General features: G+C 41.1%; 1 protein-coding gene across 2 annotated transcripts in view; it reads left to right on the top strand.

Moving 5' to 3' along the window:
- Positions 1 to 19075, top strand: part of igsf21a (immunoglobin superfamily, member 21a) — a 176657-nt gene that overhangs the window by 154112 nt on the left and 3470 nt on the right. The window contains exons 6-9 of one of the 2 annotated variants that reach the window (XM_031871720.1): positions 5019 to 5496; positions 11441 to 11526; positions 14592 to 14784; positions 17387 to 17425. In XM_031871720.1, coding sequence (XP_031727580.1) covers positions 5019 to 5496; positions 11441 to 11526; positions 14592 to 14784; positions 17387 to 17425 — 796 coding nt within the window. Of the gene's footprint in view, positions 1 to 5018; positions 5497 to 11440; positions 11542 to 14591; positions 14785 to 17386; positions 17426 to 19075 lie in introns of both variants that reach the window. The other variant, XM_031871718.1, reaches the window with a different exon arrangement.

Raw genomic sequence — 19075 nt, 5'->3', positions numbered from 1 at the left:
TGTTAATATTTACAAAGATACAGGGTCGTGGTGACTCAATTTTTTCGGGCAAATTGCACGTAGTCCGGCCAAGGACGAGGGACCTTTGTCCACACGTCTCTCTCTTCTGTCTCATCCGGCTGCTCTAAGCTGTTCTGTTTCATTTCAAAATACATTTGAACAGCAAGATGTCAAACCCTGGCCTTGCTGAGCTGCATTCATGATATGTTCGGCATTTTTTTAATGCCTTTTCACAAGTTGGTATTTTTGAGCCTGATATACTGTATATAATAGCACAGTAAAAGTACTCTCATTGAACTGATCCCGGTGAGCACCTATTGGGATTTCAACGTTTTTGTTAATGTGAACATATTTCTCCAAAGTCAGATTACAGCAGTCGGTTAAATGTGGTCTACACGAAGACATGATTTGGATGCATTTAATGTTTCATATAAAACATTATAAATATGGAACTATAAACTGTATGCTGCCAACAAGATGCTCCCAGGACATCCTAATGAGAGCAGTGTATATTCTGTCTGTACGTTCATGTAAAATACGAGTGTGTGTTTAATGCTGGAACACGCATGCACAGGAACTTTGGCTCAGACCGCTTCTACAACTTTAAAAAAGATACACTGGTCTGGAAACTTGACACCAGACTTGCGGAGCGAAGTGAACGAGCTGAAGGAATAAACGTGAGGCTTGTAAGTACTTGAACTACTTTATCCCAATAATGCAAAGCAAAATTAGCACCATTAGTAGAATTGTATGCTGCTCAAGATGCTGGCGAGGCTGCTAGCTTGTAGCGTCCGCATGTTAGCTTGTAGCGTTAGCATGTTAGCTTGTAGCGTCCTGTAGCATAGACCAACAGCAAATATAAACATGCGTTTAAGTTAATGTTTGAGACTGTCTTTATGGACTGTCGCTGTAGCCCAATGTTCTAAAATTGAGTTTTAGGCCATTTCACACGATACACGATACATGATACGAAGTGAGTAAAACAAAGTGATGTACAAATAAGAAGATAGTCAAAACATTGCTGTTTGGCTTACAGCAATATACAAACAATATAAATAATTATTTCATTTTTTTATATCCCAGAGAGCATCTTTCCGTTGAAAGATGGTCACCGGTGAAAAGACGTTCAAAACTTTCTAATACTTGTTTTATTTACAGATTTCCACCTTGAAAATATGGCTCCCGGGTGGCTTTGACAACGACATTTAAATAAGTAAAGGGAGATTTTGTTCAACAATCGTGTATTTTCAATTTCACTGTAGTTATATTTCAAGAAAATTGTCCATGTCATATTTAAATAGTTGCATAATAAACACAAATTAATTGTTGCATGTGTCACATGGTTTTCTTTGTGCTTTGGGTGTAAACTGTTGATGTGTTACTGTGTGTCTACTATGTTACTTTGTCTTGACAAAGTGGTAGAGTGGTCATAAATCAAAATGAATGCAGACTGGAAGACTCTTAACATAATCACCGAACAACATTACAAATATTCACTCAACCTCTCTAACTTCTTCATATGTCTATTCAAGTCTGTGTCTGTATTTCCACATGTGATCTTCTTCCTAGTAATATAAGGTGAGATGACAAAGGAGCAGAACTGCAAGATACTGACAGAAATAGCACTTCTCTCCCTGCAGCTACATATCTGTTATCCCATTCATTCACGTCGATGATGAAACATTAATTGACTCCCTTTCTTATACCTCAAGCAGACAGGTGACAAAGAAAGATATTTATTCATGGTGAGATGAGTAGGTAAACTGATGCTTGATATTTAGCTGGAGGTAACACCTCAACAAAGGTACTTCTTCAGAGCATGCAACACGGGGCTCTTTGCACATGTATATGTACCACATTCCTTTTATTTAAATGAATTCACTTCTCTTTCAATGTTTATAGAAACAAATCAGTTATCTGGGCTTACATGATTAATTCCCTATTATAGCAATCCACAGCCAACCAGGTGTTAGTGTGTACCCACACCATTTTGTCCAACAAAAGCAACGGAACAGGTGCATGGAGCGTTCTAATCCACGTTGCGCTCCCTCCACCTGCTGTGATAATTAATGAGCTGTTTTAATACACAGTGAAAAGGCATCTTCTCTTTGCGAGTTGTCGAGTAGCTGTAGGAGTTAGCAGCTATTGGATTTTAAGCCCTGCCTCTACAGAGCACCTTAGGTAAATGCAGATAAAGGGTGATGGGTATTGAATGCTCCCACATTGTGAAAATTCAACAGAGGAAAATGTGATAGTCTGTGGAACTACATTTGCAAATTAGCTTTATATGCTATGCTGGGCTACAATCGATACACTTGCTTCTTTATGGAAAAGATGTGAGCTCGAATGGATTTTTCTTACCAATAGGCATGTTTCTAGAGAGGTGGAAGCATATAAGAATACAACCTGCACCTTAAGTAGTTAAGTGGTGCCCCTTAACTACTGAGAAATGTGTGGAGCGGAGGGTAATAACTTGTCTTTTGAACCTTAGTAACACTTACCCTTTCGAGGAGCTTTTCTTATTTTTGTCCTCATAACAAGACATCGCACCTGTGCTCTGATTAAGAAACTAAGGTTGTACTTGTAGGTGTAGTCATTAGTCATCTTTAACAATAGATTGCACAGATTTAAGATTTAAGATTTTCTCCAACAAGGACCATTTATTATCAGACTTCAGATGGAAAAGGGTAAAACATCCATGGCAAGTACTCAAATGTTATTTTTCCTCTAATGAAATAACTAATTAAAACCGCTGTGCTTCAGCCTCAACAGTCACAGTGCTAAATGAACCGACTAACTTAAAGTTTAGAGGAAAAGCTTGTTTGAAACCCTACCGTTGTATTGAAAATATAGTGCAGGTAGATGGGGCCATAGAGCAATTCATGGCTCATTGGCAGGAGCAGCAGGTTGTTGCAAGACGAGTAGTTTAGTTATTTTTTTGCTTCGTTTTGTTTTGTAATCCATGGTACTGGTGACAAGCAGTACTGCAGAACGCCTTTGAGCAAGGTCACTTAGCCCATTGTGGATGTGTACCAGCCTGCTCGGATGGCAGGCATTAGAAAGTTTTTTTTTTTTAGAGTTGGCCATAAATACTATGATACAACCCAGCAGCACAACACAGCTTGTAATATAATGATGTGGCATCTGCCTTTGCGAACATAACCTCGGCAACAAGCGGGGGCACACAGACAGTCCCCATTCATCAGTATTTTCAAAAAGAGTTGCTAAAATAAAGGTTACATTGAGTGAAACCTAAAAGACTTACGCATTGTCAACCAGGCCGTATTCATCTAACATGAAATCCTACATTTGTAAATAAATTCTGGATTAATCACAGTGCAATTGAAAATACTGTGTACGTGTCCTGAGGTACAACATATTGTTGATCGGAATTGAACTTGACAAGGAAATAAATGTTTTTTGCCACTCTAAAGGCATATTTCACAGAAAGGGCCATGTATAATAAAGCTTGTATTGCAGTCCAAGGATTACAGATTCTATCCTTTCTTTTTTTGAATGTGAGGATATCATATGAAGTTATTCCTCAGGAGCTTGGTCTTATCCTCACTTGTTTATAATCATTATTGCTGTTTGCCCACTCGAGGCATCGGCCCTAGAGGTGGCACCATATTAAAGCATGCTTCAACCATCTCTTCACAAAAAACCTCAAACAATGCAGTGAAATGCAGTGTGCACCATAATAACTCTTTGATCTTTGGCAAATTGAATTCAAATGACCAAAGGTCCTCAAAAGAACGACGACAAAAATCTGTTTGCAAAACAGCAACACGTCAGACAGTCACTACTATACAACCTTGTTTCAATGCAAATATCTGGAGGCTATGTGCTGAAATGGGAGTATGAATTCCCTGTCAGGAGATTAGGCGCCCAGAGATGGAAATGACATGGTGAGAAAACACAGCACAAACACATGCATACTACAGGCCTAACACAGCAGATGAGCCAATTCTAAAATCAATTCTTTAAGGCTGCACTAATCAGCACTTTTAAATCCGAATGGGACAACATGTGTAGTGTGAAAGATGTCCCTCCTACAGACAAAACCCATCCCACTGTGCAGATCACGGAGCATGTTTTATGATTGTTATGCATCCACGCCAACTACAGCCATGGTCGGAGGCATTATGTTTTGGGGTTGTCCGTCCCTCCGTCCGACTGAAATTTTTAAATTTCTTCAAATTGGACATGAATGTCCACCTGTGCTTAAACAGGAACTGATTGGATTTTGGTGGTTAAAGGTCAAGGCCAATGTGACCTCATGTTTATGTTATTTGACCGCAATATCTCAGAAACATATTAAGCGAATTTCTTCAAATTTGCCACAAACATCCAGCTGGACTCAAGGATCACTGAGACCTCACGTCCGTCCCATTGTCATGACATATTGGGAAGGCCTTGAACTAATTTTGACTCAAGGTTGAACTTATTAGATCTTGGTGGTCAAAGGTCACCGTGACCTCACAAGACACGTTTTTGGCTATTACTCAAGAACTCATATGCTGATAATTTTACACAAATGTCTAATAGGATAAAATGATAAAGTGATGCAATTTTGGACAAACATGGATGTAATCTGCAACACAATTGGTTGACGGAGGCGTACAACTGCGAGGCAGTAATTCTAGTTTTGTTTTTTACCTGGAAAAGTCCCAGCAAACGCACTCTACATTACCTTTGAGCACCAAAAGACAGACAGACAAAGTTAGCAACTAGCTGAGCATTTATCTTCTAAAAAAAAATCCAGATTTTTTGTATCCAGGAGTCGATAGCAACTAAAACAGAGCTAAAAGAAGCGTGAATATTGGACTTATGTTGACCAGGTGGCCAGAAACCAGACATCAAATGAATGCTAATGTTTCTCTTTGTCTGCTGGATGTGCAAATGGAAAACTCTTTGCTCGCCCTTTTTTTCTGCTGGAGATTAATGGTCTCTCCATAGAGTGTTTCTCCTCTCCGTCTACTTCTCACTCTAATTCAATACTCCTTGCTCTGCCTTAGGTGTACTTCAAGCGTGATGGCGAGCTGATAGAGGTGATCTCCTACACTCAATCCTCCAGTGAGCAGGGTGGCGGCTCAGCGGGCGTGAGAGGAGCCAGGCCGCTCATCAGCAGGGACCTCGATGACACCAAAATGCAGCGTTCCCTCTCCCTTCTGGACCCCGAAGGGCGGGTGCCCCGTCTGTACACAGAGAGCCCCCAGCGTGTCCACACCCAAGGCCAGCAGTCCTACGAGCCCAGCCCTGCGACAGAGGTCATCCCAGAGACGGTGGTGAGCCGGGAGTTCCCCCGCTGGGTGCACAGCACAGACCCTCTCTACTACTTCAGCCACACTAACATCCCCCAGAGTGATGGCTCCGTTGTGGTGCAGGCCCGACTCACCTGGACCCTCAACCCTCAGCTGGATAATGATGCCCTGTTCAGCTGCGAAGTCAAGCATCCAGCCCTGTCCATGCCCATGCAGACAGAGATCACCCTAGGTGGGTAGGATGCAGAGTAGCTAACTTGTCTTTGCATGCTATTCTAATTCCCCTACCACCTTTTCGCATCTGTCCTCTATTACTCCACCCAAAACACACACACACACACACCCTTTTCTCATTACTTCTCCCTTTTTAATCTCCCACTGTCTCCTTGGATCCCCTTGCTGCACTTGGACCCTTTACGTGTCCCTTGCAAATGTTCTCAGAACAACACTGATTTTCATTCCGCGCCGCTTAATTGTGTTACAGCTGAGCAGCTTGAGAGTTTAGCTGCAAATGCAAAACTCCAAGTGACTGACAGGGCAATTCATCGAGCTGTCTGTTGCTAGATTGAGTTAACTCAGTGCCATTATTGGAAAAAGTCAGCCTGAATTAGAGAAGTCAATTTCGACACACTGACCAATGTTCTATAATTTGGAAAGAAATCTCAGAGATACTGTCCTTCAATGAGCACCTCCTGTAAGCTCTTCAGCGCATTATATTTTTTTTAGCCTCTGAGTTTCATCACTTTATTTCAGGGAGAGAAACACTACAACAGAGGGATTATTTTTTGGTTCATCTGCAAACTATCAAAGCAAAAGACGCAGCCATGCAGGCACTGAATTCTGAAAACAGGAGTCATACTTTAAGGTAAAATTGAGCATTATGTTTTGATAGTGTGTGATCTAAGAGTAACACATACACACTCATTTGTTTGTAATCTAAAAACAAATATGGCTTCCAGCGCATCCAATTAACACTTCAAAGGCAATACGTTGGCATGTTCCTCCTGGAGACAAGCCACACAATCCTGACATGATGATAAACAGAGACATTATCTTCCATTAGATGCTAGCGCTGGTTGAAGGCAGAAAGAGAATCTGAATGAGGAGACTGTGGCTGGCACATATTTGCTCGCCGCACTGTGCGTCGCTGTCAGTATTTTATCTCACATCACCACCTTTCATCTAATTAAAAGTATCCCTCTTGCTATGCTGGTGAGCAGCTGTGGTCACTCTGAGCTGATGTGTAGTAACTGCCATTATCATCTCGAAGTGGAAAGTCTTTAATAGGTTTTAGAAATGACAAGCAGGGGTTTAAAATCTACCGTAAACAAGGCTCGCCACATCTTTTCTTGCCTTAACTGGGGTCCATTGTTATAAAGGAAGACTTGACAGAAACGGTCCAAAACACAACCAGTGCATTTGATTGATTTAAGTCAATACTACACAGTAAAACACACTCAACTTGTTTGTCCCAAGAAGCAGCTTGATGTTTTGGAAAAGGAAAAAAAAAAAACACATTCTCATGAAACATTCAATTTTTGCCCATATTCTAAAGAGGACAATCCTGCTGAGCTGTTTACATGGTTAATGAAATCAAATGTTTCACTAATATTCTTGTTTACATGCAGCTGTGCATTCTCCGATTAACGTAAGCGGTGGCGGACTGCTCGACCGTGCAAACACAGAGTCCCTCTTTCATTCCTTCAACCACCTTCTCTCAGGGCCAGCGATATCTGCTCATATCAAACCACCTGTTAATATCCAAGACTTTCACAATGTTTAAAAGTACTTCTCCTTCCGACCAGAAATGTTTCCTTTTTGCATACATCTCTGCAAAGTGTTTGCTAGTTGGTTTGTGTCCAACGACTGCCCTTAAATAGGCAAGAGACGTGTGTTGCAAACTGTGGCAAAAACCCTTATTTAACGTATTCCGAATACGCTGTAGACATGTCCAAAGAATGCTAATAAAAACCTGAATAATATCAGCATATCCCAAATGTCTAAATTGCAAAACCTGACCTAAATCAAATTTGGAATATTGTCATATTCTGAATAATAGTGGAGTATTAGTCCCGCATGCAAACATTGTCACTGAGGACTGAATCTGAATTTGGATAATGGCAGATCATGTTGCAGCAGGTTGAACTATCCAGCTTGAACTAGTCCAGCTTTCTGTTCATAGTGCACTCGCATACTGCTGCTTGAGAAAAATAAAGATTTGGGGTAATTTTCAGTTCTTCCCTTTTCATTGTGCCAAGAGGTTTTTCTGCCAGAATCTATACACATATCTGGGTAAATAGGGTGAATCTACAGGGTCTCAATTAGTGAGGAAGGGACACTCCTTTCTGTTGTACCTTTTGAATTAGTTTTCAGTTCAGACTGACGAGAGGAGTTAACTTTTTAAGATGGAAATGTAGTGCAGAACAGCTCAAAGGACTAGGCTGGCATTATGCTATATTTCTGTTTCTTATAGTCAACAAACCCCTTGAAAAGATCAAAACCCTCCTCTGTCAATGACACTTAGCCTCAAACCCTTTGGTTCCTGCTGAGACATAAATATTAAAAAATGCTTCACACATATATAGTTATTTTGAAGAAAGATTGGGTATTTTTCAGAAGAAGATAGATATTTATATTTGGGAGTATTTTCAGCTGCATGATATTAATACACATTTTTAGTACTAGTGAGACCATTTTACCCATTGCAACAGTGTGACCTGTTGTGTTTTACTAGTTTTACACACTACATGCTAGCATGATATAATATAATATATTGTTGGTTTTGGTCTTTTCATAAAATGTATGGATCTTAAGTCTAATATAAAATATTGCCTGCCTTATCCTTTAAACCACTTATTTATATCTAAGCTCAGGAGAGGATCCATTGTCGAAAAAATCGGTATCACTTTGGAATATCTCATACCAGGAAATTGTCATTTAAAAAGTAATAACTGTCGCCATCGTGTCCCAAGTAGATTGAAATATAGTACCACACATGCAAGATAGAGACAGCTGCATCAGTTGAAGGTGTAATGACATGAGCTGTCTGCTCCAGACAAAGTCTTGCAGGAAAGATTCTAACAGCTCTTTGCCTCTTTCACATGTTGTCGATAAAACAGATGACACACCCTGAGGGGAATGGGTCCCGTGAAACTCTTGCCAAAGACGCTAATATTTTGACAAGCCGTTGTCTCTGCTGTGTTTGAAGGCATTAATTTATCATTACCTTTGTTCTTTTACAGAGATGAAAGTAACACGTACAGAAAAGAGAACAAAAAAATGTACGTTTGTTGATTCTAATTAGAGCACGCTTGAAATTCAGAGCATTCGCAGACCTGCTTTGGGCTTGATCCATCTTGGAATGGAATAGTATATAAAAAGGTAATGTGGTTGTAATTTAGGTCAGAGGTTATGCACAATGGAATTTTTATTTGGCTCATATCTTGTTGTTTTTAGAGTTTTTGAGCATTGTTTAACTCTAATTGAATGTAACTCTGTAAAACACCTCGCGAAAGATTCCCATCCCTTACATGCCCTATTCCTTTTTTTTTTTTTTTAAATCAAGCCATAACAGGATAATTGCACTCAGTGTCTATCTTACTGTATACAGTATACGCACACTCTCTTGGTTCTCTCAGGTGTGTTTGGTCAGGAAATTAAAAGGAGGTATGTGCAGTGCCCATAAGTAATACATCTTCCAGAGATTTAATATTGCCACATGAGACGGAGTGACAGTCTGCAAATTAACCAATGTTGTATTTGACTTCATGAATATTCACAAATGGCTCCGTGCTCATCATACAAATGGACCTGAACCTCGCGCTGGGGCCTTGGGGGTTAGAAAAAAAAAGTGCTACACCTCTATGAAATCATGAGACTGGATTGTATTCAGGAACACAGTGCATCTTAATATTTGAAAGTAATCCTCCGCTTTGGATTTAGATGAGCTAAGGTGTTTATTATTCAAGACAAGACAAGTAGTGGAATTCATTTCTCTCATTTCATGCACTGTACAGCAGCGGGAAGGGATCCAGGCTTCCTCACATCTCCCAGTCACTGCTTTGCCAGACCGTGATAATCAAAGAGCAGATGCTCAGTTTCAGGAAGATGACACACGTGTGTGTGTGTGTGTGTGTGTGTGTGTGTGTGTGTCTATGGTTATTTGTATATAAATGTCTGTGTGTGTGTGTGTGTCTTTGTCTGTTTGCCCGCATGTGCATTGTTATTAGCTGTTCCTAGTATGTTGTTTGTGTCTATGTTCACCTGAAGCTCCGTTCCGCATTCATCAGTTTGTCTTATCTCCTTGCTTTGGGTCACCTTGTCTATCTGTGAAAGACATTACACAGTGCCGGATTTGCCCCCCATAGAGCGATCCAGCAGTCAGTCAGGCCTTTTAAATTCAGCTGCATGCCTCTCCAGCTTCTCTTCTTCTACTGTTTAGGTCTGTTGTGCAGCTGGGCAGACCTGTTGATGTCTTGGCTTGGTATTAAAGTACACCTGATGCATCGTGCGCAGTTGTTTTTTCTGGATGGTGTGTTTATTCTCTGAACCGTCCTGAAGTGATAACAGTTCCTTCTTGCGAACTGAATAAGTTGGGTGCTTAGCTTTGCGGTCTCGTGGGGCCCCGGCTCATTTCTCCTGCGAAGCCCTGGCCCTCAGAGAGCGGCTGTGTTATGTCCATCACGCTGCATGCTGCCCTAATCAAAAGGTGGTGACGTAGGATGCCAACTGTCACCATTGGAGCAAATCCCAGAAATCAACCATCATCTTCCCCGGCCATATGCCTTGCAAGCTCTATGTGACGCCATGACACCAGCATTTAAAAATACCCTTCCGTCAGTGTGTGGGCAGTGTAAAAGATAGTACTTCACACTGCCATGCCAACACTAGCCTGTGAAATGCCATCCATCTTCAGCATGAGATGGAACACTTAGCCATGTCAAACGGCTCACATGATGTCGGCGGTTGGGTTGCCAGTATACATAAATGCGTGAATGTTTTTCCTTTTAATCTTCAAAAAAAAAAGCTACTGATTCCATTGATTTCTTCTCAGACTTTGCACCAGCTTGGACTGCTATGCACTGACTTTCTGGACAAATTGACCAGTTTATGCAGGTTAACAAGTTGTCTAGAAGTGCTCAAATCTTTCCAAATCTGCTCTTTCCATTTTATGCAATTTACATGTGCTTTTCATTTGTTTGATAAAGGGATCGTGATAAACACTGCATGGACAATGCCACATGCTCAATCCTATTTCAGATATGACAGTGCAACTCCTAATCCATTAGTATGAAGCAGGCTTGTAGTCAATATCTGCCTAAAGGCTGTGCTTCATTAGCCACAGTGGACACTTTATTGCCAGATTAATAGCCAAATACTGAGGTCGTTTGTCTGTTTATTTATTTATCCTTTAATTTCCCTCATCAAAGAAAACAAGCACCAAGTGTGATTTATATCGAGAGTTCAAATCAAATTAATTAAAGAAGTCCTGGGGTGGACTTGTACAGGGGTTATTGATAGGATGGCCTCAGCTTGAGTCTTATTGCATGTGCTGCTCATTTCTTTTGTCTAACATATGGAACTGCACTGCGTGTGGAGCCTTTAGCTTTTAGCGGGATTTTTAATCATCCCAAATCGTGCAGAACCTGCTGATATGGGCAGTTATCTGTACAGTTTAGCTGTAATGAAATAACGTACCTTTTTATAACGCCATGCAAATCACTCATTTTATCTCGACACTACATACACCGGACAATCACCGGCCCCTCACAACCTCAGAATATTAGAATACGCCTGCTCCCTCTGCTGCTTGCGCCCCATTGTTTTAGATGGTCCAAATGAAAGCCATCTGGGGTCTACTGTTCACACCAAGACAAGGGAATTAGCTCCCTGAGTGTCCCTTATCTCACTGCCTCCACACTCCACCCGGTGCACTCCCATTCTCCTCGAGTAATGAGTATCTACCCAATTTAGTTCTTTTTCTCTCCAAGGGGAATAAATCCAGCACAGTCCTTTGGATGAAAGACCTGCAGGTCCCTCGCCTCCCGCCCCGTGACCTTAATTGACAGGAAATTGTATTTGTCTCCCTCCCTCTGTGACAAAACAGGTGTCCGGCAGGATTTGCTCTCCATGCTCAGTACATTGACCTTCTTCTTCATCTCTTTTTCTCTTTTCAGCTGCTCCTAAGGGTCCTAAACTCTTCATGTCCCCTACTAGAGCAAAGGTAGGGGACACAGTGCGCATCACTGTGCAAGGATTCCAGGTAGGATCGCCTGGGGTAAGTGCATGGGGCTTCAATAAAATGAATGTTGAAACTTGTGTATATGTGCATTCAAGCCTGTTCAACTTTCTTCTGGAGCAACAGATCTCTTGAGCATTGACATATTTCCCTCCTCTCTTTTCAAATATGCATACATTTTGTCAAAATGTGGACTCACATTTTAACATTTTGGTTTGAGTGTACAGAATACTCAATATTACATTTGTTTAAGGCTGTTTTGCATTTGTGTTCATTAAAGCCTTAGATAACGAAAATCTTTTTGTTCATGAATGACTGAAGTCTACCTGATGTCCATGTCTATCAGTCTCAGCCAGCAGGCAGCCATGCTATGCTAGTCAGTGTCATTGTTGCTGCTTTCAGACTTCTTGCTTCATAATCCCAAAGAAGGAGCTCAAGGTTCCAGCAAAGAGATTGTTTTGTGTCACTGTCATCCCCTGCCAAAAAAGACCATGTCCCCAGTGTGAAAGGCCTGTGGATGGTCCTGATGTCTTTGATGGGAATGACACATTGAAGGCAGGCTAGGGGTGGGGCTAATCCTGATATAGGACCTGCTAATGGTCCAAAGCACAAATCGCCTTTGTTACTTCTTGATCACTGCTTCAGGAATCTCCAGGAATCATAAGTCAGATTTGTTGTTTGATTTTATTTCACTCTTCAGAGACATTTCCATGTGAAATGAATGTTCTGTATTGTTTTTGGTTTAGTGCGCCAAGCTATTGAATGCACAGATTTGTACATGTGTTTGTGCCTGCCCAATGACCTCTGGATTCTTTTTAAGTTTTTTTCTTTGAACAGTGTTATGATTGGTTATTATAAACAGGCTTGACTATGGCATACAGCCAGTCGGGCCCTTCGGCAGCATAGGCATCAGTGCATGCAGACTGATCAGAAAGCAAATGTCCCTTATCCTTCACTGGATCTATCAGCTTTAGGGTTTCACAAGTAGATAAGATTGTGTGTCAAGACTGATAATTTTGCCTCCTGCCTTTCTCATAAAATAAGATGCCAGTTTCCCCTCTGGTTTATTGTTTTAGAAATATATTATGGATGATCATCCTACAGCCTGGTTTTTACTTTAACTGCCTTCCTCATATTGCTTGATGTGCGAGATTAAATAGGACATTGAAGGTTTCAGCAGCACAGTGCACAGACAGGAAGGTTTTACTTAAACCCTTTTAGTGTTTGCTTGTTTTTTTCTTAATGTGACCTTTTCCTTAGAGCCTGACTCAATCTACTAACTCATTTAACCTCGGTTATGATTCAAGCACAGGCCTTCGAGAACTGTTTTATTGGCTTTTCTTTTGAAAGGTTAGACAATTCACAACTAATTCAGTAGGTCATTACAAGCCATCAAGGGCACTTTTACAACAAGTATGATAAGAGCAGTTTATCTGAACTCTAAAGTGTTTGGTTTATTTGAGCATGTGAGATGATATCATTTGAACTTGGGTGCAAACGACGTGAAAAAATTGACGGACACTTGTTTCACGGTAGGATTCCAAAATGGGCACTTTATGAGTCAATAGGGAGGGATGTTGACATCTGATAGTCAGCGGTTGTGCTTGTGGTGTAAAATCGACAAAGGAAGGGTAAACTGCAGTGATATTCATACTCAGCTTTTTCTTCATGCACTCTTAACTGATATGCACAGAGTTTAGATAAAGTTGCATATGCTGGATTTGTTGGGTTTGCTTTGATTCACTATACAGTTAGTTATAGCACTTGAAGGATTCGACACCTACTTCATTCACTATGTTTGTCACAAAATATGGGGTCATATTGTTGATTTCTCAAAACATCGCTGAGGTCATCAAATCTCTTAAATTAGGAATTTAATTAGGAATAATAAGGTCCCTTTGTCTTGCCATATGTCAAGTACTTCTGATGTCCCAGTGAGGTGCTATTTCCTTTGATGTAAGGAGTGCAGGAGTGCTTTTTACTTCAAGAGTGTATTAGATGAATGGAAGAGAAGAAATATTGTGTGTATCTGTATACTGTGTTTGTGTGCATGCACTCTGCATAGTGTGAACGACTTTCAGCCCAAGGCAGGCTTTCAGACTTAACTGGGTATATTAAACTGGCTACAAGGAACCGATTTTTTAAAATAATTTGTTTGTAAGTAATTTACTAGTTTAAAAGATCCACACTGTATTCAAATAAAGGGCTACCCAGAAGACAGGGAAGTCAAAAGTATTTTAAAATCTAAAAGAAAAAAGGATCAGGATAAAGTTAGCAATACAATTGGCAATAGTCTGGTCATTTCTTTTCATTTAAATGAATCACTCAAAACACATTTAACATCAGACTATTACTTGACATTCAAAATGTTTCAGTCCCAAAATTAATATTTCTATTTAGCACAGTAATACTCATTTGTAATATGGCCTTCACATCGCCATCAAAGATTTTCAGAGCATTTACTCTTGGCAATTTCGTTAAAAAATATTGCACTTTCATTATGAAGCACTTGCATATACATTTTTTGTTTTTCTTATTATCTAATGACCATAATTAGTGTTCCACACTTGGTCAGTGTAGGATTATGGTGCACTTTTTGTATTGTAGAAGTGTGTGTGTCTTTGTGTGTTTCACACATCGATAGGGGATCGAACCACCGATCCTCTGATTGAAGGACGACCCTGCTCTCCACTTAGCGCCACAGTCGCCCATAAAATATATTGTAAGAATAGTACAAGAGATTCACCCACTTCCTGTGTCCTCTTATTATCGATGAAAATATCAACCCACTAATAGGAATGAAATACTGCTTTTTGAAGAGTTATCATTTGAAATGGGGGGTTGTTCTCTGGAGGGCTCAAAAATGTGAGGAGAAAAAAGACTGTTGTAAAGTGAAGTGTTGATTATTAATGCATGTTGTTAACTTGCCATTGCATTAGGGGAAAATTGGTGCTTGTATTATTCATGTATCCTTTGCTCTTAATCTCTTGGCTGACACTCACAGACTTTCTCTGCACAACCCTTCCCTCTACTTTCCTTTCACCTCCTTTGTCTCTCTCCATCCCATGTGGGGTGCTGGGTGTTGATAGAATGAGGTGTTCCCCGAGCCGCTCTTCACCTGGACGCGAGTGGGGGGCCGCCTGCTTGATGGCAGTGCCGAGCGAGATGGGAAGGAGCTGATTCTGGAGAGAGTGCCAGCCGAGCTCAACGGCTCCATGTATCGCTGCACGGCCCAGAATCCTCTGGGGTCCACGGACACGCACACTCGCCTCATAGTCTTTGGTATGTATGCTAAATTCAGAAACATGCACTGGCCCAGTCCCGGAGTGGCTACTACACTAGCAGTTCAACTGAAATCACATTTAAGTTTGATTAATTATGTAGAAGACGATGAATATGATTTGTTTTTTTTTTGTGACTGCACAACTTGGGTCCATAAGAATTATCTGGAACGCTTACACAATCACACTTAAATGTCACAGAAAATTACATGATTCTGTAAAAATTCAGTATAATGTATCTACAGTATCTTTGAAAAATACTTCAGAGATTTATGTAACCACTTTTATGTATGAATCATTAATGCAGCTAAGTGTGTGATTAATAAGGGATTGTATTCCTAATTGGCTCAACAACACATTCTTTTTAAGGCTGCACTTAGTGAGGATAACTATTCTCTGGCAAGGGATTTAGTCACTATTATGTCGATGGCATGTCTTGTACTGCTTTCACTTAAACACTAACAGCCAACAGCGGCATCAAAGGCCCATGATGAAATCAAAGGACCTTTGTTGATGACAGTGTTAGAAAAGCACAAAATGGCTTTTTTCGACAGAAATTGTGATGGCAATTTGATGTGTTTGTGTCATATTTGAATAAGTCCCAGAGTCACTTTTCCATAAAGGTCCTATTGTCAATAACACATGAATTCAGTCTGATTTGAAAGACTTCACATTAATGGAAAGGTTAGAGCCCACAGTGTTACACATTCAGATATGATTTGTATAAATACGGCATCAGAGTTCTTTATTCTAACGAAACATAATAGTGAAGAGAAAGTCGAGTGAAAAACAGGGAGGAGCGTCCCTTGCACTCACAATGATAATTAATTAAGGCTTCAACTGCAAAATAAGTTAAAAAATCCATCATTGATGCAGCCCGTAGAAGAACTGACATCACTTCCTTCTTGATGTCATTATTTTCCACCATCATCACTGATGCATACCAGATGCAAAATATCAGGCAAGCATTGCAGCTCTATCCAGAAGGGCTCTGTCATATTGGAATAGAGCATTACCAAACATTCATCTAACAGAGACGTGTGTCTGAAGGCCCGGAAAACGATGCTATACATAGATAAGAACAGCAATATTACACATTCCATAGCTGGAAAGTGCTTTTGACACGCCATATGAAGCCAAGTCTTGTAAGAGAAACTGGAGAAATGCTTTTTTTTCAATATAAAGAAATGTGACTTGCATGCACTTCAGCCATGAAGTGCCCGATTAACATAAATCAGGTCGAAACCATTTTCGTACTTCATTGAGTCTGTAACAAAGAATATTGTATCCATCTTCTTTTTTTTAAGTCTTCCGCATGAAACACTCCCATGAACAGGTTTTAAAGCATGTCACAAATGTACAAATTACTGGGCGGGCCTAATAACAACCCGCTTTAAGGGGAAAGTGCTACTTTAGGGAGGTGTTACCTTGGGAGGCGTTTTGCTAGGAAGAGCACTAATGTCTATTTAACACCCTAATGCACCCTCAGGTGTCATCGGCTACGTGCCTTGTATGGCCCATCTGTCTGCCTGCTCCTTGTAGATTGCTTCCACTCACGCTTAGGGGAAGTAAATGGTGATTAAGTGACCTTGGCACCGTCCCCCTGTGGCCTTGAGATGAGACACTTCTCTCTCTGCCGGGGGGCGAAGCGAAAGAAGAATTTGGGTGCTCCGCTCGCTTTGGCAAAGTGTTCAATATAAGTCATCAGGAATAATAGAGTATAATGACGGCTTGATATCGAGACTCCACTGACGACAAGCAGCAATCACGTCTTGATGTACGTCTTTAGCCACCCTCAGTGATAATACCCTCTGATATTACTGTGAAGTGAGTCAGCACTGAGGAGCCGGGCGGTGACACACACCAACCAAACTGCACACACATGCAGAAACATGCAGATATGTATGCTTATGCAAACAGGGGCAAGCAAACACGAGCCTGGATACACAGACTGCACACACTAATTTCCCTGTGCCTCTCAGAGGAGCTGCTGTGTTAATGTGGTTGCAGTGAGTTTCACACCGTGCTGTATATGTAGCTTCCGACTGCTCATATGTGAAGTCAAAAAATAGCTCACAAAGTAGAATTTAGGCGTGTTAGTAATACTCTGCAAACCCTCCTGCTTCTTCCTTTGCAATTACTTCAGCCCTCCGAGGACTGAAAACACACTGTCAGAGTGTATTGTGCAGGGTAGACGTCGGCGCTGTTTATTAAAGGTGGAGTCAATTTCTCCAAAACCTCTTTCCCAGACTGTCTGGCCTCGGTTGTAGTTGCCTGGTCTCACTGCTACTAAAAGTGTCCTGGTTGTTCTGGTGCAGTGCTCTGTGCTCCCAGTTCCATTAAGAGGCCCAGTGTTTCTCACTGGGGACGTTCCATTCAACACGTGCTTCAGAAACTTTGGAGTTCAGCGTCATTAGAAAGCCACTATCTCTGTCAGTCATGACTTATTATTATTTTTTTTATCTTACTCTGTATTTCTCCGTCTCGTGCTCATTATCCTCTTATTAAATCCTCCCTTCATTCACTGAGCCACTCAGTCTCTCAGTAATGGCTACATCTTCTGGTCATCTCACCATTGATCTTTTTGTCTTTCTTTCCAACAGAAAATCCAAGCATGATGAAAAACACACAGAATCAGAACAGTAAGTATTTCACAACTATAGCGTTGAGTGTGTGTTTCGTGAGCCCCGTGATTCCCGCTGTACTGCTTGATTGTCATATTTTCAGAGATTGCTGTTTGGCGCTGATCAGAGAAGCAAATTCTCCCTGACACTGTGGGTTTCAACATTACAAGTATTGAAAGGTAGATGTTGATTCTCATTCTGTCCTGAATGCATTTTCCCAGATAGACTGCGAGAGAGTGATTCCGTCAGGATTAATCTTCGGCGATGTTCAGCAGCAGCAAGCGACAAGCCTCTCCCAATGACTAACCGAGCCTGTCACTTTTGGTTGAGTGTCAGATTATTGGTGTTTCATATGTGCAGTAGTGGCTCATTTGCGGCTTCTGAGATTATCATATGTAAAGATGAGGGATTGTCAGGAGAAGCCGCAGGCCTGTGACAACAACCTTTCCATCTCTCCCTTTTTTCTGCCACTCCCTCTCTCTTTCTCTTTCAGTCCCTCTGCCTGTCTCTCCTCTCCTCCACTTTGACTTTTCATACTCACTTTCTGTCTCCCAATGCAAGCCTCTCTTTCCTTTTAATTCATTTCGGGTTGCTCTTTTTTCACCACCCTTATTTCCCTCTCCCGCATGTCTCTTTGCCTTCCATCATATTTATAATTCTTACTTTTCCTCTTCAGCCTAGTTTACAATCTCTGATTTAGATGCAGGCACACATGCCTTATGGTCAGTGCAGATTATGCTGTAATGTAAAAAAAGACAAAATTCTGGCTAAACGGACACATTTGGAAGTAACCAGGACTGAAATGAGAGTGGCGACTCTACAGAAATAGCAATCAGAGTTTAGATGGTCTGAGAAAAACTAAATTAACCATAAGAGGAGGCTCTATAACAGCTCATGGATGAGTTTATATAAGCAAGCTTCATCGATAAATGGCTATAAAATAAATAGAAGCATGTGTAGGTCAGTCCACCTACTTATGCATTTATTAATGAAAGAAACCTCAATGTTACTTTGTAAAATACATCAATGATGTGCACTAAATGCAGATTGTTACTTATGTGTCATGCAGCAATTAAACACCAGTATTGTAATAGTTTTTGAGCTGTTGATGATGAACTGGAAAATGAATTTGAATGATATAGTTTCACAGTGCATAATCCCTTGTGCATGTATGTGACGCCCATGTTTGTCCCAGCATACAGTGAGAACAGCTTCCCAAGCAGATGGCATGCGAGCTGTCTTTAAGCCGAGCCGCCCCAGTCAGAGGAGATATGAACAGTCTCGTAGTCTGACATTGGCTTCACTCTTTTTATCGCTTTTCCTGCTTCCTACTCCAAAAAAAACATCTTATCATGTGTCTCTCGTCCTCCCCCACACTCTGTCCCTCTCCCTTCTGCTTCTTGTTTTCGTCCTCTCTCTTTCCCCACCTTGCCTGCTAGTCATATCGTTGGGATGCAAATCTGAATATGCAAATGCTATGGTAAGCGCGGGAGCAGGTGTGTCACAGCAAGGACAGAATCAGGTCAGCATGGACGCGCAGACATGCCTTGCATGCAAGTCAAATTGGTGTACAACATGGCCCCGAGAGGTCACCCCACACGTGCCTAGTCGCATAATGGCTGAATAGCCAACCTCTCGGCTGGTGCGAGTAGGAAGGGCCACGCATGT

The sequence above is a fragment of the Anarrhichthys ocellatus genome, unplaced genomic scaffold (assembly GCF_004355925.1).
Source record: "Anarrhichthys ocellatus isolate YVR2014 unplaced genomic scaffold, GSC_Weel_1.0 scaffold60, whole genome shotgun sequence".
Classification (NCBI taxonomy): domain Eukaryota; kingdom Metazoa; phylum Chordata; class Actinopteri; order Perciformes; family Anarhichadidae; genus Anarrhichthys; species Anarrhichthys ocellatus.
This window is presented reverse-complemented; position numbering and strand designations above follow the sequence as displayed.